Source organism: Perca fluviatilis, chromosome 20, assembly GCF_010015445.1.
Source record: "Perca fluviatilis chromosome 20, GENO_Pfluv_1.0, whole genome shotgun sequence".
In the NCBI taxonomy this organism is placed as follows: Eukaryota; Metazoa; Chordata; class Actinopteri; order Perciformes; family Percidae; genus Perca; species Perca fluviatilis.
Window position 1 is genome coordinate 12196964 of NC_053131.1, and position 23641 is coordinate 12220604.

At 36.9% G+C, this 23641-nt stretch overlaps 1 protein-coding gene across 1 annotated transcript; it reads left to right on the forward strand.

Moving 5' to 3' along the window:
- The first annotated feature begins 2132 nt into the window (after window positions 1-2132).
- On the forward strand, window positions 2133-13974 carry LOC120548912. The gene is made up of 11 exons (XM_039785420.1): window positions 2133-2255; window positions 2354-2392; window positions 3017-3055; window positions 3899-3931; window positions 4025-4069; window positions 4163-4201; window positions 4306-4332; window positions 6959-7024; window positions 7361-7527; window positions 9397-9462; window positions 13858-13974. Exons 1-11 carry the CDS (start codon window positions 2189-2191, stop codon window positions 13972-13974), a joined length of 705 nt encoding a protein of 234 aa, XP_039641354.1. The 5' UTR covers window positions 2133-2188.
- Window positions 13975-23641: the final 9667 nt, after the last annotated feature.

The window sequence follows — 23641 nt, forward strand, 5'->3', positions numbered from 1 at the left end:
CGGAAAGGAGGTACAGAAATGTTTATTTTTGCATTCATTTAATGTGTATTGAAAAGTTGCTGTGCTCAGTTACAAAATCAAGTAAACTGTCTGTTAATTTTGCTATACCCCTTATTTACTAAGATTTCAGTCCAATAATTCCAGTATTTCCCCTCCACCAATCAAGTTAAAAGAATGGTGAGTTGTTACTAAGATGACCATGCGCTTAGGGGTGTGACGAGATCTGGTTTTACGTTCTGGAGATCTTGTGACGGCGTTGTCTTGGGGTGAAAAGAGTGAAAGAGTGACAGACAAGACGAACACAATATGTAAACATTGTAAGAAAGAATGCCGTACTACTAACTGCAGTAGTTGGTAGAAAGCTGTGGTGGTGCTGTAAGTGTTTTTGCATAGTGCTCGTGTTAACCCGCGTGATTATCTGCGATTTTTTCTTACAATGTTTACACTATTGTGTTAGATCTTGTCTGTCACTCTTTCGCCGTTTATTATTTCCTAGGGAAAACCAAAATGTTGCCACACAAATGATTTAAAAGTGGCAGGGGGGTTTTTTAATAGTAATTCCGCACCCATCACTGACATCCTTAAACCTCCACGAGACAACTTTTTCACCGCTGACGAGAAATCTGCGTCTCGTTCTCATGAACCCAATCTCTCGTGATGTGTTTTCGTCTCGTTAAGGTAAAGCTCTGTCACACCCTAGCTTGTAACCTTGGTTCTCTGAGTAAAGACTATTTTTCCCAGTCATATTTCTTAACTGAAGTTTTCTTTAAATTAGTGTTAAAATCGCGTCTGGCTCCTTGACCCCAATCTCGAGTGTCAGTCTTGTACCGTGAAGTGTGTCACCACCGCCCACCATACCGCATTTTAACCAGATTCAAATTTTAAGTTAAGTATTTGTATTAAACTATCTGTCTTTGTTGTCAGTGGAGCCAACAGATCAAATAGTGGTGAGTAGAGCTGTCAATCTTCCCATTTATTACTATTCAAATTTCATTTTTCTTTTAATATTCAAATATTTAATGCTCAAATGAAGCCTGTACTTCACTATTATGCATTATCAACACTGTAATGAAACATTAGAATAATTTGAAACAAACATAATTGGCTGTCTAATGATAATGATAACATAAGCATTTTGGCTTGGTGGATGACAATTTTAAACTTAATGTTAAATCTATTACCCATCCTTCCGAGATCCCAGCCGCCAGCCTGTCACTAACATTACATGATACATAACATTGGCTCAGTAAACTAAAACCTCACATTGCCTTATATTTGCACTCTCGCTTACTTGAATTTACTTGAATTGGTTTTATGCACAGTTGAACTACTTCCTGAGCTTCAGCCAGCTCTTTTGTTTCCTGTCTGACATTATAGGACAAACTGATTAATCCAGGTGTGTCTGATTAGTGTTGCTGTGACTACATAGGCCAAGCATACCTGGATTCATCAGTTTGTCCAATAATGGCAAACAGAAGCAAAGGAGCAGGCTGAAGTTCAGAAGTATGTGTCGTTTATAAAGCCAATTGTTCATCAAATATCGAGCATTTTGTGATTTTAGTAATCAAATAATATTTTTTTTTTTTACTATTCAAATTATATTTTAATTTAACAATTCGTTCCAAAGTTTAATTTTTATTTTTAGAATACCAAATCAACATGCAAGTAATCACTACTGTGATCACACGATATTAGGAAAATATCTAATTGCAATTAATTTTACTGATATTGCAACTGTGATATGATTTATGATATTTGAGGGAATGATCATTTTGTATCATTATGCTAATTGTAAAATATATATATATATATATATATAAAATTAAATATTAAAATATTTCTTTTTGAGAGGATCTGTACCAAACAAAGATTATTTTTTAGACTGTAGGATACTATTTGTAGGCAAGGATGTCTCTGCAGAACCACAATACCTTTATTTTTAGAATGTATGACACATATTTTGCCTTTAACAAATTTTGCCATTTTAATTAAAATGTGATTAATTGTGCAGCCCTACTACTTCTATCATCTACTTCTTCCTATCATGACTGACTGACATTTGCGATTTGGTTTGTTTAGGTTCACCCAGGTCTGCGGGGCGTGACAGGTCAACTAATTGGAGTGAGTATAACGTTTCATTGCTGAATATTGCAGGCTGGTCATTTGGACTGTTGATAAAGAATCACTAATGTTTGTTTCTGCTCTGCATTGCTTAGGTACAGCCAGGTCTGCAGGCCGTGACAGGTCAACTAGTGGTGAGTTTAACTTTTCATTTTTAGATTATCAAATTAGTATGCAGGTAACTAACAATGTTGATCATGACTGACTGATGTTTCTGTTCTGCATTGCTTAGGTTCACCCAGGTCTGCGGGCGTTGACAGGTCAACTAGTCGTGAGTATAGCCTTTCATTGTTGAATATTGCAGGCTGTCCTGGCTATTGATCACTGACTGACTGTGTTTCTGCTCTGCATTGCTTAGGTTCACCCAGGTCGCAGGCGTGACAGGACAACTAGTGTGAGTTTAACTTTTAATTTCCAGATTATCAAATCAGCAGGCAGCGGTAACTAACACTTGATAATGACTGACTGTGTTTGTTCTGCATGCTAGGTACAGCCAGGTCTGCGGGTGACAGACAACTAGTGTGGTATAGCTTTCATTGTGAATATTGCAGGATACAGACAATGATAATGAGATGATGTTTGCTCTGCATTGCGACACCCAGGTTTTGGACATAACTAGTGTATTAACTTTCATTTTTAAATAAATATTGATAACTTTATATGACTATGTTTCTGTTCTGTAGACTCGTGACAAACAGGGTGAGTAACTTCTTTTAGATTATCAAATTATAGTAACAACAATGTTGATCATGTGATGTTCTTCTCCATTGCTTGGACCAGGTTCTACAGGACAACTAGTCGTATTAACTTTTAATTCCAGATTATCAAATCAGCAGGCAGCCGGTAACTAACACTTGATAATGACTGACTGATGTTTCTGTTCTGCATTGCTTAGGTACAGCCAGGTCTGCGGGCCGTGACAGGACAACTAGTCGTGAGTATAGCCTTTCATTGTTGAATATTGCAGGCTGGTCACTTGGACTGTTGATCATGACTGACTGATGTTTCTGCTCTGCATTGCTTAGGTTCACCGTCTGGTCTGGGGCGTTGACAGGTCAACTAGTTGTGAGTATAGCCTTTCATTGCTGAATATTGCAGGCAGGTCACTGGACTAATGATAATGAATGACTGATGTTTCTGCTCTGCTATTGGCACACCCAGGTCTGGGCGGGCAACTAGTTGTTAGTATAGCCTAACCTTCATTGCTGAATATTGCAGGCAGGTCACTAGGACTAATGATAATGATGACTGTGTTTCTGCTCTGCATTGCCTAAGCACACCAGGTCTTTGGCAGGTAACTAGTGGTGAGTTTAACTTTTCATTTTAGATTATCAAATTAGTATGCAGGTTACTAACAATGTTGATCATGACTACTGATGTTTCTGTCTCATTGCTTAGGTTCACCCAGGTCTGCGGGCGTGACAGGTCAACTAGTCGTGAGTTTAACTTTTCATTGTTGAATATTGCAGGCTGTCTTGGACTGTTGATCATGACTGACTGATGTTTCTCTGCATTGCTTAGGTTCACCAGGTCTGCAGGCGTGACAGGACAACTAGTCGTGAGTTTAACTTTTAATTTCAGATTATCAAATCAGCAGGCCGGTAACTAACACTTGATAATGACTGACTGATGTTCTGTTCTGCATTGCTTGTACAGCAGGTTGCGGGCGTGACAGGACAACTAGTGGTAATTATAGCCTTTCATTACTGAATATTGCAGGCAGGTCACTAGGACTAATGATAATGAATGACTGATGTTTCTGCTCTGCATTGCTTAGGCACACCCAGGTCTTTGGACAGGTCAACTTGTGGTGAGTTTAACTTTTCATTTTTAGATTATCAAATTAGTATGCAGGTTACTAATTGGTCATGACAAACTGATGTTTCAGTTTTGGGTTCCACAGATTCGTCCAGGTCCAGGTCTGTGGGCCGGGACAGTTCAATTAGTTGTAAGTATAGCCAGGCACAGTAGTGTTTTATTGAATATTAAATTAGCATAGGTAATTAGCACTATTGATAATGGCTACATTTGGGTTGCACAGGTTCATCCAGGTCTGTGGGCCGGGACAATTCAAGCAGTCGTGAGTATTGCCAGTTACATTTGGCTTGTCTTATTGAATATCAAATTAGCATGAATAATACTATTCATACTGGATAACTAATGTTGGTAGTTTGGGTTTCTCAGGTGTACACAGGTCCCAGGCTGTGGAAGGTAGGTCCATAGATCAACATGACATCATGACTTTGCATAAACATACACGCCACTTTCATGCCAAGTGGGGTGTTATCTATACGCATTTTGAGCTATCCGCGTGGTAAGATGTTATTCCGCGTGTCAGTCTACGCCGTTAAATGTCACAGTGAGTCCGCGTGTATGTCAAAGCCATTAAAGTTCAGCGTGAAACGGAACAAAATGAATATCTATATCTGGGGAGTGATATTTTTTTTCCCTAAGATGGTATGAAAAGATTAATAAATGTTCTTAACCCCAGTGACGGTTAGGTTTAGGGACGGGGTTGGGGTAGGTCATATATATTTATACAGGGTTTCACGGGTCATTAAAAAGCATGAAAAGTAATTAAATAGATTTTGTGAAAATTAAGGCATGAAATGGCATGAAAAGCATTAACCTCGATGTTCGAAGGCATTAAAAAAATATGTAAACTTGATGGAATAAAAACATTGTTTTTCACGATTTATTTTGATTATATAAACATCTAAATCTAATTTTGATCAGAAGTATACGTAATGGTCACAGACAGTATTGGCTGTTTTACGGTTGGTGCACAAAGTCGCGACACCGGATGCTAGTAATGCAACGTCGCGGTGAGTCACGGTCTATGTGAAATTAGTGCGCTGTGGCAAAGAACGGAATAAATTTCAAATGACGGAAAAATGGGAAAATCTTCCTGCTAGCTAAATGCCCGGTGTATGTGAGGTGAGAGCGATCAGCGAGCTTATTACGCCCGCAATCTCTTACCGCAGCCCGGAGTTCCAGTTAATCTTATAATGGGTATGTGTTTTGAATTATTTAAATAAACAATGGGGAAATAAACACCTCTTGTCCGCAAGTCTCATTGATAGAGCCGCGGTGAGATGGAGTCCATCAATGAGAGCTAGCCTCCTCCTAACTCTGACATTCACAAAAATACATTCAATTGAAATCGAAATCGGACAAGTGTTAGCTAAGCTTTGTAAGACCTTGAGGAACCTGTAATATTCATGCCGTGACGAAATTCAAACTGTAAATATACTTTAGTTATGCGAAAGTGAGCAAGCTGCGATATGTCCCCATTGTAATGAATGGGACATATAGCAAGCAGCTGCTCGATCCTACAAAGGATTGCGTTCATAAAAATGCCTTAAAATCAAATCGGACACAACTGTTAGCTTTATAAGACACTGGGGAATGATGTTATATAAGTGGCGTTGTGAAATTCAAACTGTAAATATAATTTAGTTATGCCGATAGTGTAGCTAGCTAGCTACGGCATTTACCCATTGTAATGAATGGGACATATAGCAAGCAGCTGCTAGTCCTACAAAGACGTCTCGCTTCAGAGAAATGCCTTAAAATCAAATCGGACACAACGGTTAGCTTTATAAGACATTAGGGAATGATGTTTATGTAAGTGGTGTCGAAATTCAAACCGTAAATATATTATAGTTATGCCGACAGCCCGCGGTGCCGAGTGTAGTCTCCACAAAGAGTGACTTTGCCCTGGGTATGGAGCCCAGCAGACTGCCGCTTTCTCCGACTGTGTGGAGCTCCTAAAGTCCGACACGTCTTACCAAATTTGCAATTAGCCATCAATTTTTGTAAAACAGCCCATATTTGAGATTTCTATAGTTGATTTCTCCGGCAAAAAGTCTCAGAAGTACGGAAAGTGAATTTGGTAATGAAACATTGCAGTGTCTGGAATATGAGATTCTGTCGCTTCTCTAATGTGTGTGTATTGGGGATTCGCTCAACCAATCAGCGCGTCTAATGTGTGTGTATTGGGGATTCGCTCCAACCAATCAGCGTCTCTAATGTGTGCGTATGGCAAGTTGGCTCAACCAATCAGCGGCGCCAGCTCATCTAAATATTCATGAGAATACCATATTTGGAAGAAAAGCTCTTGTTACAAATAGGGCCAAAACACAAGGGATGCATAAGGGCCAGTAAAATATCAACCAGGCCATTTTCAGCCCAACCAATGTTACATACCCCATTAGGAGACCATAAGGAACAGTGTGAAATACCCTATATAATCATTCTATCACCCCTTTAATTATCGGTGCATGTTGTTTTGAGATCCGTTGGGCAGAGACGCTAGCTGCTCAGTGAACAGTGTTTTAAATATTTGTATTTCTGTGTTCTTATTTTGTGAAGCACTTTGTGTTGCGTTTAATGACTGTAAACCGTCTTGTGAGCCATCTGACAGTTAAATTTCGATTTTCAAATATAAAAAATTGGCATTGTCAAATGCTTACAATTTGTGTGTGAAAGTATCTGCAGTTGAACATGGGCATTAAATTAGTTTAAAGTGGCATGAAAAATGGCATGAAAAAGCATGAAATAAGATTTGCTGATACCTGCAGAAACCCTGTTATAGTCATTTAACGTTAAGTCAATGGACAACAAACGGCGTTGATAAACACGCAAAAAAGCGATTATGCGTGTTAATAGCACGCCACAAATGGAAATACGAATTGGCGTGTCATACATACGCTATTTCATGAGATCAGTCTGCATAGATGGTGAATGTCATTGGTTGTATCACTCAATGAGGCACATTGTGCAAGTGTTCTAAATATATTGATCGCTTCACACACTTTTTTTCTTTCCTGCTTAGGTCTTTCACATGAAATGTCCAGTTATAATAGGGATGTGCCAACCACATTCCCCCTGTCAGAAGCGAGTAAGTACAAGAATATTTTCATGTAACACCCAGACTAATTACTTATGTATACATTACATACTCTTTGTAACTGGTGAATCAGACTTCAGGTTTTCATTTTAATGCTTTGGCATTTATGACAACCATCTCTTAATAAAATTGTTATTTAATACAACTGATTTGTCAAATACAGGGTTAAAGTTTACCTGTTAAATAGTGTTATGTAACAAATTGAATAGTTATTCATTTTTCTGGGATTTCTAGAGAGCACACTTTTACTGAAATGCCTTGCTGTTACCAGAGAACCATGATTATAGTGAGTAATTTTTTTTTTTCTTAATTTGTCATTATTGCCAGAATTCCAAAAAATAGTGCTGACAAAGCTGGTGACTCTCACTGATGAGGTCAAACAACTCCAGAGGAGCATGCCTAAATCTAGCATTGAGATCATAAAGATTAACACCTTGGAAGAGTTCGAGAGGGAGGAGGCTTCTCTTCTGGATAAAAACAAATTTGAAACCTTGGTAAGAATTTTTCAACCTCTAATGAGCTTACAATTCTATTGATTATCCTTAACAAACGTATTCGTGATAGTTATCCCGAGTTGGTGGCAATCACGTGAGCTTTCACGCTAAACACAAAAACCAGAGCTTTGAATGTAAAATGATAGAGAACAGCCATTTGGAATCCATTCCTCTCAACATAAACACTTATTGAAAGAGAGAGAGAGAGAGTGTGTGTGTGATAGTGTATGTAATATTAATGCAAATTGTAACTTCACTAAGTCACTTGTTTTATATTTCCTTTTTATATTTACTTGAATACTGTGTAATGTACCTGTATTGCAAGTTGTTCTATTTTGTGTACTGGTTTTTATAAAAAAAAAAAAAAAAAAAAAAAGAAGTGAAATTTGAAAAGTTAAAGTTCTGAATTTTGACTACAATTGTCTTTGCATTCTGATTCCTCACTACATTAGAAGCATGACTGGCTCTTATTTGTAAGCAACAGCATATTTTTCCAGGGCCATGCAAACCCTTTATTACTAGTGTGGAAATATTCTACAATATTCACTAATGACAGTAAAATAGACCATGCTAAGTCAATTTACTGCAGTAATTCCTCTCAACAAGTAGAAAATGCATTGAACACTTGACTATGCATGAAAATAAAATTAAAAAATGTCATAAACCGGAAAACCGTCATCATTATAAAAAAAAAAAACGTGATATAAATTTTTGGTCAAACCGCCCAGCACTAACTTGACTTGACTAATGCCAATAGGGGCTATGCGGAACACAGAACGTTCTAACCGGAAAACAGGTGTTATTTCTAGGGATGCACGATATTATCGGCACAACATCGGTATCGGCACAACATCGATATGATTATTTCTGCCGATATATATCAGCCGATATGATTATGGTGTGTGGTGGAGGATTGGTAGACGTTCAAGTAAAAGATGTCATTTTTTTATTTGAAATTTTTATTTATTTTATTCATAAGTACTGAAGTCTTAACTTAAAAATGTAAATGTGGCACTGGCATATCATTTATTCTCTAAGTGAAATAATGTACCATTTTTTTCAGTGGAGATTTGTAAAATCTACATGGTAGAATTAAATGTGTTTTGTTTGTCTTGTGTATTGCCTTATCTACAACACATGAGTGTAATATGGTAAAGGTAGCTACAGGAGAGCGACTTTCTCTTCAGTAAAATTAAAGTGTAAATATATCAGGGGAAAAATATTGATATCGGCATCGGACAAAATCAGTTTCAAAATATCGGCATATCGAATATCGGCCAAAATCCAATATCGTGCATCCCTACTTATTTCCACTTTTCACTTCAATACACTACACATCTGCAGTGGTAGGTGATGTCTTAGGTAACTTAAGTTTTGCTTATCATAATAAAATTTGTATTTCTGATCAAACTGTAGTATATTTCTTTTAATTAAAATGTTGAAATGTTAATATATCAGAAATGGCAACACCGCCAGCACGCAGGAGTTTTTGTTTTGCCAAGCTGCAAGTCAGTCAGGGTGATATGGTTCCAAAAGATTATGCGTGCTAATTTTGTTGTAAGGAGACACACCCTGCAGTCGCATTTTATGCCAGAAAAATATATGCAAGAGAGTAATAAAGCAGAGATCTTATATATTGATACATTTCAATATCGATCCAGCAAATTCTTTCAGCTTTTGTATTTACCTGCTGATAAAATGTTTTGGAAAAAAATGTTATATTTGAGTTAAAATATTTCAATTATTTCATGATTATACATATGATTTTTGTATGGTTTACATGTTATGTTTTTAGGGCAGCAAACAACTGGACCCAAATGTTCTCAATTTTTTACCATTAATATATTTGAATGTGTTTTTTAATTATAGGTTTGTCAGCTGGCAAAGGTGGGTGGGAAAGATGTAAAGGACTGCACGCCACAAAGTGATGGACAGGTATTTATTTACTTATTAACTTAACAGATCCGCAATCTGTTTTCATTTGGTAGTTTGGTTTAGTTGTTGGTTTAAGTAAAGAGTAGGACTGTGCACTAGGGTTTGGCAATATGGATAGTTTTTATATCTTGGTGTTTTTAGCTAAATAGTGCTAAAAGATAAACTGTATATTATATATTTTATGAAAATGGCTACATTTGTAAGTCAAAGCCACCTTAGAGATGACATATGCACTTTTATTTAAACGGATGGTCATTAAAATAAAATGCAGCGGTTTACTTCCCTGTTTTATTCCCTACGTTGAATAAAAAAGCCCTATTTCTGGTTTCCAACAACAATAACCGGAGGATTAAGGGGGAGAGAAAAAGAGAAACAGACATGGGCTCACGGACAAAAGAGGGCATGAGAGGAAATTCCACCAGATTTCACTCTTCTTGGCCAAATTTCTGTTATCTTTCTTTAAAATTAATAATTAAATTAATACAACTTTAAACTCTGTCGATTTATGTAAATTGCTCCTCAGATCTCTGCAGGGTAAATCCATACAGCTATCTAGACTATCTGTCCAATCTGAGTTTTCTGTTGTACGACTAAAACAACTTTTGAACATGTATGTTACACCATAAGAAATTTCTTCCCAAGGCTAATTTGCAGTGGCACCGTGGCTTTGCCTGGCTCCAATCCCAGAATGCCGCGACAAACGCATGCATACTAGAAATAGAACCGACGCTCATTTTTTCGCGATAACATGTTGTTTGAAAGTCTCTAGGTTTTGACATAAATGCAGATATAAATGTAATAAAAAAATTCAATACTTTTTATTTGAATAAAGTCAGTCACTTCCAAAGTTGTCTTCAAATCAAATCAGTATATTTTTATGTTTAACATGAAGTGTACTACTGTAGTAAATCAATTGGAAACGTGTGTGTACAGACAAGGCTAGCAGCGCAGCGTCAGACACGTTCTGGTGCGCAAAGACAGAGAAAATGCAACGCAGCCGCCACACAACAGAAACGCCAGGCTCATGCGGGGCCCCCGCGCGCGCCTCCAATTTGTGTAGCCAGCCTAAGGCGAACGCTGGCTAATTTATGAAGCCCTATCGCCTTCTCAGCTAAGAGGTGTAATGTATGTAGAGATATGGTTATATTGTATAGTGTCTTTTCAGGCAATTTGATGAAGGTAAAAGTTGTGTGGCTGTGCCAATGCAAAATCACTGTTTTTTTTGAAGACAAATTCTGCATGTGGTGGAATAATTGCATATTATTTTTGTCTTGGATTGGATTAGGCTCTTCACCAACAACCTAATGACACTGTTTAATTTGAAGGGAAGGGAAGGGAAAAAAGATAAAATTGGGCTCGAAGACAAGAAATTGTTTTCAGCAATAAAAGGTAAGATTTTATATTATGGTAATTTAAAAAAAATGTGTGTGGAATGCTTAATATCAGGCTTGATGTAATTTTACTTAATTTGTGATCTATTTCATTTAATTGATGTTACTCAAATTTTCATCTAAGCATAATCTGTATCTATGCTGCAAGCTAAACCACAACAGTGGCATTTGAATTGATTTATTTTACATAGGATTTTTTGCTTTGATTGTAGCTGCTGTCATGAAATGGGGCCGAGCTGCCACAGAAAGGCCCCCAAATAAAGGTGTGGCATCGGACCACCTAAAACATGCCCCTGGGGAAGTAGGGGGTGGTGGTTATAAATAAATAAATATACTGTGCTAATATTACAAAATTTTATAGCACTTTTATTTTACTTTACTGTTCTGACTTTTAAGTTTTATTATGTTATTGTGTTAATTTATACTTGCTGTTCTTGTTTTAAGTATTAGTGTGTTGTTGGTTTAATTTAAACTGCTGTTCTGGTTTTAAGTTTTTCTAAATATTACTAATAAAAATATATTTTGAAATTTAAATAGTTGATTTCTTGAAGTGATCAGTTTGTTTACAGAAAAATGGTAAGCAGTTTATTACAATTATATTGATAAGATACAAAAATGCAAGACTATATAAACTAAAAAATTATTCAATTGAATAATCAATATAATCCATATTCTTTCAAATAATTTAGGTCTATGGTCTGTCTGCAGTTTCATGACACGACAACCATTAACAATGAGTAACTGGGTTTTTCTCAGTGAGAACTAACTCACTCAACGCCATTGTTTGAAGTAAACATTTTTATTTTTTATTTTGATCCTTGCAAATATGTCCAGATGGGATTTCCATGTTAATAGAAGCCTTTCTTAACAGAATCTTAACAGTCATCTTTGACATTTCTACAGAAAACGCATCTAATACAACTTTTATTCTGGCAGTCTAAAATGACATATTTAGCACGTTTTTGACATCTAAATAATGTCCTAAAAAGACGTCAATGAAACTTTCATTCTGGCTCCTGTGAGAACGTCTTCTGGATGTCTAACAACTACGTCCGTAGAGAACGTCTTTAATTTACGTCTATACAACGTCCAGAAAAACGTCAATGAAACTTTCATTCTGGCTCCTGTGAGAACGTCTTCTGGATGTCTAACAACTACGTCCGTAGAACGTCTTTAATTTACGTCTATACAACGTCCAGAAAAGACGTCAAAAAACTTTCATTCTGGCTCCTGTGAGGACGTCTTCTGGATGTCTAACAACTACGTCCGAAGAACGTCTTTAATTTACGTCTATACAACGTCCAGAAAAGACGTCTTTTGGATGTCTAAGAATGACGTCTTTAGTACGTCTTTAATTTACGTCTATACAACGTCCAGAAAAGACGTCAAAAAAACTTTCATTCTGGCTCCTGTGAGGACGTCTTCTGGACGTCTAAGAATGATGTCTTTTAGACGTCTTCTAGACTACTTCGGCTGGGAAAGATTAGCCTGTATTTTTAGGCTGTTTGATATTCCAAATGTTTCTTCAAACGGCCGCATTAACGAACACACACACACACACACACACACACAACCAACAATTTATATTTCTTAAATTGTAGGATCTGTAAAGCCTACAATTCTGTTAGCTATAATAGCCTAATCATTAGCGACTATTTTCCAGCCACCAATTGCGCTATAGGTGTTAACAGTTAACAGTGTGGTTGCTAAGCGACGGAGGTATAACGACAGGTGATTGTCGTTTATGGCTGACAATAATTTGTTTTCAATCTAGTGTTGTCACAGGTCCTATAGGCGAGCTATAATTTCACATAGCTAGTTTTGGTCTGAATGAAATGCAATCCAAATTGAATTAATTTATATTTATTGATCTATTTTTATTTTAAAGGCCAACATTTCTTGATTTAGCCTAATAAGATGCTTTTATAGTTTAATTGAATGGCAATTTCTAATAGGCCTACAAAGATTCCTGGATGGTTATCCGTTGTTTTGGGATTAATGATAATTTCTGTATATGGCCCAATTTTGAAAACGCTGAGCTATTCGTATGCGATGTGGCCTTCCTGAACCTACATCTAATTTATTTCAGATTTCACCAAAACGACTTGTTTTGTTCTTATAGCTTACGCTCAGGCGTACAATTGGAACGAAAACCTCCCTTAATCGGCTGACCCATTGTCTGTTTGGCCTATCATAGCCCAAAAATAAGTTACAACAATGCCTACCAGTTAAGCTACAATTTAAAAAAAAAAGTATAAGATGTATGTTGTCCAAATGTACCGTGGATGATCGCTCACGTGCAGCTGCATCAACCCTCCTGGCCTAGTTTGCACCTGACTCCTCTTCCCTTCTAATAGGTTAACTGCGTTTTACATTGGATCACTGTTTTTTATAGAGGCCTTCTTGCTCATTATCCCGTCTATTTGCTGGCATTTTCATCCATACGATATTATGTTGTAAAATGCTTTGACCTATATAGCCTAATGCGTTATCTCGGGATCATTCTTTCGGCGTTAATGCAACCTTTTGAATGTCTTCCTCTTTTGGAAACAACCTTTAAAATCCTTCAGAGGTTTGGTGTTAAAGCCTTCACTCGGACTCAGCATTTGGCTCATATTGTTAGTGTATTAAGCATGTGAAGGGATTTTTACTCGAGTGAATAATTTTAGGCGAAATACACTTTTATTTTCCTACATGTAACATTCAAAAAAGTATTTTTTACACAAATAGCCTATTATTAAGAAAATGGGATTTCGCACCAACCAATCTTCTCTTATTTTGTGTGTAGGCTATCTCTTGAAGGCAGCAGCAGTTTTAGGCCACAGTTTTAGGTCCCCCCCCCCCAAAAAAAAGGCCTTTTGGGGACTTTTAAGTGAAATCTTACCAGCATCAGAAACTATCTTCTATTAGGTATTTTGCAGAGCTGGTTTTGTTCGGGAGAAAAGTGAGAACTTTGGGATTACATTAACATGTCTTTGGCGCGGTGTGTGGTCTTTGTGTGCAGCTTGTAACTGTTGAGAATGACTTGTTGGAAGCGTGTGTGCTCTCATCGCTCTCTTTTGTAGAAACCCAGTGCAACTCCCCAAGTCCTCCTGGCTTTATGGTGGGCTGTTCTCCATGAACCCCAAGCAATTAGTCCCTAATCTCAAGGTAATCATATGTGAGTTAGTGACTAGCTGTTGAATTTAATTCGCCTGTTTAGCTTCAGTATTACTTTTGGGTGATGTGTAGCATCCAGAAATCCCGTTTTGTGTATCAGTGGCACGATAAGACAGAATTTGAAGTGTAAGAGGATATCAAACACGTGTCCGTCTTAAAATTGAGGCTCCAATAAATTCCACACGAGTTGATTTAAATCTCTACAGTGGCGCCGACAAGTGGAAGCAAAGCAGTTTATATCGTTTGTAAGAATGAAATGAAATTTTAAATTGGGGAATTGTGCAAACAGTCTTAACAAATAACCATGATTAAGTCCTGTTTTTATTTTTAAAATTGTATTTTTTTCTTAAGGAAAGTGATAAATTGTAGGTTTATTTTCAATGTGTTTTCACTGTTCTAAAGTTGGGTGTCAATATAATGCACGTTCCGTAATCCGTGTACACATCAAGTGGGCTAAATGACCCATTCGCAAGATACTGCACGTTTTAAATGATTAAATCACTCGATGGATATTTTCGGTGTGTTACGTGTGTGTAGAACTAGCCTAATAATTGGTTTCTCCAAAACAAGAGTCACAGAACTTAAACTTCCAAAAAGTTAAAATAACAAAAGTAAAATATTAAGAATATTAGATCAAAACACGCGATTTCGTTGATTGATTTGAAGTGAACGTGCAAGTTTGATTTTTCTGACAGATATTCCTATTGATCAATTGCTGAATATATGAGGATATCACGCAAAAGTCCGTGACATTAACACTGCGCTGTGATTAAGTAGGCTAGAAATCCATATAAGCCAAAAAAAAAAAAAAAATCTAATTAAAATATAAAACTGTTAGCAGTGAATTGCAGATTGTCTTCTTACAGTTTTAAATAATTTATAGTTTAGTAAAAATCTGCTAAAGATACTAGAGGCAGACTTGGGTGCTGTCCACGGTGCTGAAATAGAATAAGAATAAGTACAAAGATGAGCAATGTTAACTAAAATATTCATATAGACCTATAATGTTTTTGTGACTTGACCTAAAAAAAAAAACATTAACCAGAAACCCTACATAACTATGTTCCAAAGCATTCTCATAATAACCTTGTTTAGAGAATATAAAAATAATACTTTTTCTTCTTTAAACCACAGCCGCTGTCGTTCCTCTTTCTTAAGTTCCTAAAAATTTCATAGCAGCAGGCCAATACGTTCATGTGCATCACAAATAGGACAATTACTCAGCAACTGCAATCACTCCCTTTGGTAAATGTTATTGTCAGCTAGCAGCAAAAATCTTTAATTGTCCTACGTTTATCTGGTTCTTCAAGTCATTGTTAAAAGAGCGCAAACGAGGGTCATTTGTGAGCTGAAATACTTTGCATGCAAAGCGGAGCACAAGATGCTGTAATACTTGACCTTTCAGCATAATTGTTGCAGGCATGAAATGCAGCATTCAGAGCTCGCTGAGTGGAGTCCTTTCTCCCTCACTCCCTCCCTCTGATGAACAAAGCACATTTTATACATCTTCGGTGTTCATTTGGCTTTGTTTCTTTTGAAGAAAATGTCTCTTGGACTGGCTGCAATTTATCTTCCTTCAGTAATACTGCTGGGGCCAAAGAAAGGGCACAAATCACAAGATTTCTCAATTCAACACTTAACAATTGACTTCATATAAGCCCCCCAAAAAGCCTGAAAACTTGTAAATAGATGTGTTTATCAGTTTGACACGACAGGCCCTTGATTAAATGATACTGGACAGCGGTGGGTGCTTGCTCAAGGACACTTCAGGAAGACTGTGACTGCTGCAGGGGTTGAACCTGCATCTTTTAGCCTGGATGTTGAGTGTTTCTTTGGTCAAAATTCACAATGATACCCACAAAACTTTCAGATTTCTATACCTGTTTATTTATTTGTAAAATGAGTTTTAAAATCACAAAAGTTTGCAGAAAACAAAACCAAAACTTCAAAACCATACAGAAAAACCCAAATCACCAGCAGATATTAACATATGCCATAGGACATATTAGACTCCTCAGAAGAGATACGTCTCTAAAGTCATTCCTACTCCCTATTGCAAGTTCTGTCAACCTGAACAAACGGGAACTTTCCTGCACATGGTCTGGGAGTGTGAACAGGTGCATGAGTTTTAGAATAAGACATCAATAACATCTGATGTGATAGGATGTCGAATTCCTATTGACCCAATTGTTTTGTTACTTAATGACGACTCTAAATTACATCTGCTTGGGAGACAGAAGAAAATTTGGCTAGCTGGCTCAGCCGCGACCAAGAAAATGATAGCTCAGCGCTGGCTCCCCCCCCCCACTCGCTTTGTATAAAACAGTGGGTGGCGTACTTCCTAGACATAGTTATGCTGGAGCTCTCTACAGCAAGGATTAACAAAGCCAAGTCATCGACTATAGACCTATGGAGAAACGCAGTAGCACAAGTATCAGTCCTAATGACCTCAACACCACAAGAGTTAGAGCAGAGTGACTAGGCAAGGTGTGATTTTTGTTTTTTTGTATATTGGTTTTCCCCAAGACCGCAGAGGGTGGGAGAGGGTTTTGGTTCTTGTTTGATTGTATCGGTTTGTTCTGTATGTTCTATGTTCAAAAATATATAAATAATAAAAAAATTGATCATAAAAAAAAACCTACCTACCTACTACAAATGTGGAACGAAATTGGAGAAAAACTGAATAATTTATGGACAATATACAACATAACCTAAATCAAATATTAAAGCAAATACTGGTGTACTCTAGCCCTTAAGGAGCTATCAGGTATAAACTCTTCCTCGATAATCTTCTCAGACCTCAAGTTGTTAAATGCAGCTGGAAGTGTTTTATGTTAATTATTCCGTGAAGATATTCTGCATTAAAAATCACATTTGTATAGACAATGTGACATCATAAAATTAATTTAGGCCTGCAATTAGTTATATATGGTATTAGGTATAATTTAGCTTTTCCTAACACCTCCTGATTATTAAACTGTAAGCCTGAAATGGGTTCTTTTGAGGAGCATTACTCTATACTCTGATTTTGATGTACTATTTCTCATTTCAAAGTAACAACTATGTTTTATAATCCTTTTTAGTCGCACAGCAAACAACCCACCTAACTGTTGTATCTGCTCAGGGAATTTTGAAGGCCAGCCAGTATAATTTCAGAGTTCAATTTTAAGGAGAGTATTGTCTGCATACAATTTGAAGTCACAGTGAAACAGTGAAGTGTCTGAGTGAAACAGAACATGTGGGCGTGGTTAGTTGTGAGATGGATTTTTAAAAAGTCCTCAATATGTTATTGGATTGCTAAAACGGGTGGGCAACTACAGTGCAATACACCACATTCTTTGGAAATGTAAGCAAAGTTTTCACCAGATGAAATCCAAACACACACCTCCTACTACGATACTGCTCTGCTAGCTACCCACTAGCTAAAGGTAAAGTGCAGTTTTGTATATTGCCCATGGTTAGCTAGTCGCTCCAAATCACGTAAATCGTTGTTCAAGATGAATTGTCCGAAGATCATTTGGTTAAAAAATAAACAAAAGGAAACTAAACAAACATCTTCACACAAAATGCCCAGAACAAGAGTGACATCCATTTGTCAAAGTCATGTAGCAAGAAATATTGGTGCAGATTACTCATTAAGGCACACAGATATTTGCCTACAGATTGGAGTCTCAACTAGTTTCTTGTTTCCAGACATTTTTATAATGCAGAAAGTTGAATAGATTCGAATAAAACAATAAATGCACATGATTTTAAATTAGTAGATAAGTAGGCTAGCTAAATATAGGACTAGCATGGCCTCCACTAAGAGCAAAATATTTTTGTTTTGGAAGATATTGATGACAGGGGCCTGATGAATGCATACCATCAGTTCAAACTAAGTAAAAATAAAAGCACTTACAAATCAGTTGCGATAGCCAAGTTTATTTAGGTCAACTATAATATTAAAAATATTATTAAACTAAAACCGAAATCTATTATACTGAGGGACAGGATTTAAAATATGGCCCTCAAACGAAGACATAATTATCATTTGTGTACAGCCCTGAAGTCATATCTGCTGAGGTCAGAAAGTGTTGGCACTGATACTCAAACCCTTTCAGTCAGTTGTTGATTGGCTCTTTGCCTTTAAACTAATGAAGTGTACTCTCCTCTCACTAAGCTAATATGAGTGGGTACATTGTCTTCATTCAGTTCAGTGTTTCTGTTGTCGTACTTCTGTCCTAAGAAGACGCAATCAGAGTTTCAGATTAAGGTAAAGGAGAAATATAAGATTATTCACATTTAGTATTTGGATTTGTTTAAAAGATTGGAATCAGTGTAGGATGCAGGTGACGGTTAATGTGGGTTTTAGGTTATAAAGTTTGGTTAAGCTTAAGTTAATGTATGTATTAAACTTTGTTGTATGACAAGCATTAGTCAACAGCAGCATACAAATCAAGGGTTTAACTACAAGACAGGGCACTACGTTAACCGGGTGTCTCAGTAATGCATGTTTTAAATCTGCAAAAATTGAGAAAAGAACTGTTCTGACTTATCTTAGCAAAGTTATCTGGATAAGTATTAATTTCAAAACCAATTTGTGCACATAATGAAGTATATGTACTTTACATGTACAACAAAAGGTATGACGTTTAGGTTTAGTCCATATATCAAAAGCCAACTTTTTTTCAACTTCTTAAAATATATCCCCCCCCCCAAAAAAAACCCAACAACAACAAACGCCTAAAACAACAGCAGCATGAACGCTGGATTCAATTTTGTAAACGTGGAATAACTACTGGCTGTATTTAACCTTAAGGGACCATACGGAAGGTCCTCACAAGGATAGAAATTCAAGTGTGTGTGTGTGTGTGTGTGTGTGTGTGTGTGTGTGTGTGTGTGTGTGTGTGTGTGTGTGTGTGTGTGTGTGTGTGTGTGTGTGTGTGTGTGTGTGTGTGTGTGTGCTCCCGTTAAACATGCCAATTAAAGGAGACCAGACTAAAGCTGAGTTGTCATGTCTGTGTACAGTACCAGCAGGAGTCATTTAGAAACCAACGAGCCATCACTAACCCCATTAACACCAAAACCTCCAGACCGACCCGGGTCCCACTGCTTGCTCTATAGGCCTGCAGCAATAACGTCTCCATTTAATGAAGGTCTGAATAGTCCAAGGCTATCCCTTTCAAATGGCAAGACCTAAAGTGAATTTAAATTGATCTGCATGCCATAAACATGAGGGCACTTAAGATATACAAATTATATACATTTTTTTTTTAGAGAGATAGGTCTAACATTAAAAGTATGTTAGGCAGTATTAAGAGCAGTGGCGAAAAATAAGTAAATTTAATAAGTACTGTACTTAAGTACAAAGTATTTCCATTTTGTGCTATTTTATACTTCTACTTCACTAAATTTTAGGACATATTTTACTTTTTACTCCACAACATGCATTTAACAGCTGTAGTTAGTAACTTTACAAATTAAGATTATTTATGACCAGTTTGTTACATATATTGTATTACCACAGATTAAACTACTAACACTATATGAAGAAGTTAAGATGAGCTCCACCTTGACTAACTACAACATTAAAGTACCTCTTACCTAACCTTAATCTGCATGAAGGCTACTTTTACTTTTAATTCTTTAAGTACATTTTGTTGCCAATACTTCCATACTTTTACTTAATTATCATTTACTCGTAATAATAGCATGGTATTGGTACTTTTACTTGAGTAAAGGAGGATATATCCTTCTTGGTGACCTGTATATTAACTGTTTTTCTAAAAAATTGTCCATTACGTAAGAAGTTGATTTCTATGGCAGATGTTTGCGAGCTTATTTTTTTTATTTTTTTTTTATTTAACCTTTATTTAACCAGGAAGAAACTCGTTGAGATTAAAAATCTCTTTTTCAAGAGTGTCCTGGCCAAGGCAGGCAGCAGTACAACCACACATACATGCCAACACAAAATACACAAAAACACTAAGAACATAAAACAACTGAAACAGCAAATCCCTCAGAGTCAACCAGAATACTAAACACATCAGGTAAAACATCTACAGCCAGATGTCATTCCCTCCAAGTCAAACAACATCCTCTTAAAAGCGACCACTGAGACCAGTTTAGTAAGTTTCAGGGATTTCTGTAACTTGTTCCATGCAGAGGGAGCAGCAAACTTAAATGCCTTTTTCCCCAGCTCAGTTCTAACCTTAGGAACAGACATAAGGAAAAGATCCTGGGAACGAAGATTGTAAGTCCCTTAGCTTACCCAGGGAATTTCTACAACCATGGATGATGTTAATACTTTGCCTTGTATTGATCATTTTTTCACTAACCTGCATGAGCTTTGACCATAATTTGATGGCTTTAACATATAAAAAGATGTAATGCTGACTCCGTTGTGAATGATGTTTAAGATCAGCGGTCTGATGTATGTCAGGAAAATGACGTAAACATTGCTTAATGTCATGAACAAATTAAAGAAGTTGGTGATAAGCATGCTCCACTAAAAAATTCTATTAAGTACAGGAGTGCACCGTGAATTGATGATGGGACAAATCCAAGGTAGCTGCTCATAAATCAGGGTATTGTTTAGAAGTTATTTTAAGTTGAGAAATATGGTTACCAAAAAGAAAGAATATTTTAAATATAAAATTATAGAAAACTTTGAATTAAATAATGTGCAAGAAGTCACACAATGCTCATCATAAGGCATTGTGACAAAGCTAATTTAACGAGTTCTTTATCAACAAAGTAGACAACTTAAGATCAACATGTAACACTGTTAACAATATAATGAGATAGGGCACTGTACTAGCAGTGCGTTGGTATATGACTGATCAATGGATAAAACATTTGGGTGACAGGAAACTAGTTGGGGTGGCGCTCTTGGATTTAACCTCAGCTTTTAATGTTATTGACCGCAGTATTCTTATTGCCAAGCTTAAATATTGTGGTGTTTCCACCTTTAGCTCTTGCTTGAATGAAGAGTTACCTCTCTGGCAGAACACGATGAGTATTTTTCAATAGCAGTTTTACTGGAAGCAAAAAAACATCTTGTGGTGTTCAACAAGGGAGTTGCTTGGGCCCTCTTTTATTGTCACATTATAACGGATTTACCCTATGTTGTTAAAAATGCTTATCATGTAGGCAATGTTGAAGACTGAACTTTGTTCTGTGCTTCACCAACATTTATGGAGCTGAAAGCGACGTACCATTACTAGGAGAGAATGAACAAATTAGCACTGAACGTTGCAAAAACTGAATCTGTTGTTTATGGTGGTAGGAATGTGCTTACTAATGTCACTGCACTCAATTTGTCTAAAGATGGAATATTAGTTGAGCAGGTCACTAAAACCAAATGAAAAAGTCAAAAGTAGTTTTTTTTTCTCCAAAAGTCACTAAAACGTATACATCTCACATAGCCTACATGCTGCTTTAGTTATTGCTGTTTAGGAACATTTATAATGGCAACATTAATACTGTCTTTCTTTGCACACATAGAGTAATTTCACTTCTGATCTTAATATTTGGCTGGTTTTGGCTTTTTTAATTTTCTTTTATTAAGAGAATATTATAAAAAAAAAAATACTATATATACACTATAGTGTTAGTGATACTATAGTATAGTAACAAAATGATAACATCAACAGAAATATTCAGTTGTGTATATATTTTTTTCTTTATTTGTAGTGGTCATTGAGCATAAAATGCTACATGATTCAAATGAAATGTTAAAGATTTTTCTATTAATTACGAGTTATTGCTAAAATAAGTAAATAACAAAATTTCACTCATGCTCCCAGTAAAGTGGGGAAACTTGAGCAAACCATTCTAAATGGTTCACCACTCCGTCCATTCTTCAGTGTGAGTGAATAGAGGGGTATGTCTCTGAGCAGACAAAAAAAAATTCCTTGAATGTTGCTACACAATAAGCAATCAAGATCCCAAAGGCTAGACATTTGACAGCTTAATGAGTTCAGGCTGCAATCACTTTAAGAAAAGGCCATGCCCATTTTAACCCGAGCAACACAGCCTATATAAGCTGAGCTGAGAAAAGACACGTTTAACTCACAGTAAGGCGCACATAACTACAGGTTAATAAAAACACAGGGTGGAGGTGCATGTAAATAGGTCCTATGTATTAGGACCTGTTGAGACTTCCGCGTTTTGTTCAGCAACCAGGAGGAGGGGTGATATTTGCCCCCTTAATGAAATATGTCATTACGAGGAATTCATGTGACACAAAAGCGGCGACAGTCAAAAATTGCCCCACTGCTGTTCAGTAATTACATAGTTTGCCCTGGCAGCGCCTTCAGGCAGGTGGCTGGTCCATCATGCAAATGGCTTGGCTGTGCCGACATAATTAGCCACTGCGAGCCGCTTAAATTAACAATTAGCTAACATGCAATTCTGTTCCCAACGCCATAGTTCTCTTTTTAGGCCAATTGTCACTGTATGTTATTCCGGTTGCTGAATTGCTCAGTAGGATATAGTGATTTCTTACGTGGTCAATTTACAGGCTAAATGAACGGAAATCGACAGAATAAGGATTTATATCATAATCCCCAAAGAGCAGCTATAAGCCTATATGCTTCATGGAGGCACATTTATGTTAAACACTTAGGCTACCATTAAAAACCTAACAGGCATCTCAGGAAGGCTGACAGGCAGCTCAATAAAGGGGTGTCAGGTGTTGATAGTAAAATGACAGCGTAAGTGAGGGTGAATCGGACTCGGAGGCCACATGCTGTGTCTCAGCCAGCCCAAAAGGTTCTGCTTTTCTAACCTCTCCACTGATCCCCTTGCAGCCGGCGTCCTAAACACTATTGCCTTACTGCAGGCAAATCACGGCCCACCCACTCTCTCATTATTCTCGCTGCCCTCCGACATGACACGGGAACAAAGTAGACATTAAGCAACATTAAACCCAGGGATGGGAGTAGTCAGGAACCCGTTATCTCTTAATGAAGGAAAACACATGCGGAGCGATACACATAGCGGGTAATCAATAGAGACGCCGGACAAAGGGAATTGGAGCGGGCCAAAAAAAAAAGGGAAATGCAAATCAATTAGAATCGTTGTTTGCTTTCAAACCGTTGAGTCTATTTCCATTAATTACATGTTCATTAAAAGTAATTCGTCTAGGCTTCACAGCAACAACAGTTGTCTCCCCCCTTGTCCTTTTTTAAGGAGTGATGGACAAGACGCCAAGTCCCTTTTTGAAGCATTTCTCAGTCTGGGATTTTTTGAAGCAATATGAGTTTGAGGCTAGCAGCTCATGTGTTAAACTCTCTGTATTTATCTCAACATAGCCTAGTCATGTTTGAATCCATTTTAAACAAGTTAAAACTCCATATTTTCCATTTGTATCATTATAAAGCAATTTATGCAACACTTAATATTGACACTCATTTGTTTTAGACGACCTACTTGCTTATAAAAAAGCCTGCACTCTGTTGTTTAACTGAGTGTTGTGTTAAAATGTCATGTTCCACCATCATGATCAGAATGCTATCTTATCTCCTTTTTACACAATCAGAGTCGCTTTTACCAAAGGCCCACAACCTCTTGTTGGTTGCTATAGCATTTTCAAGCACCATTCTGCTAAATCCCAACCCCCACATAGACCTGCTCTGCACACT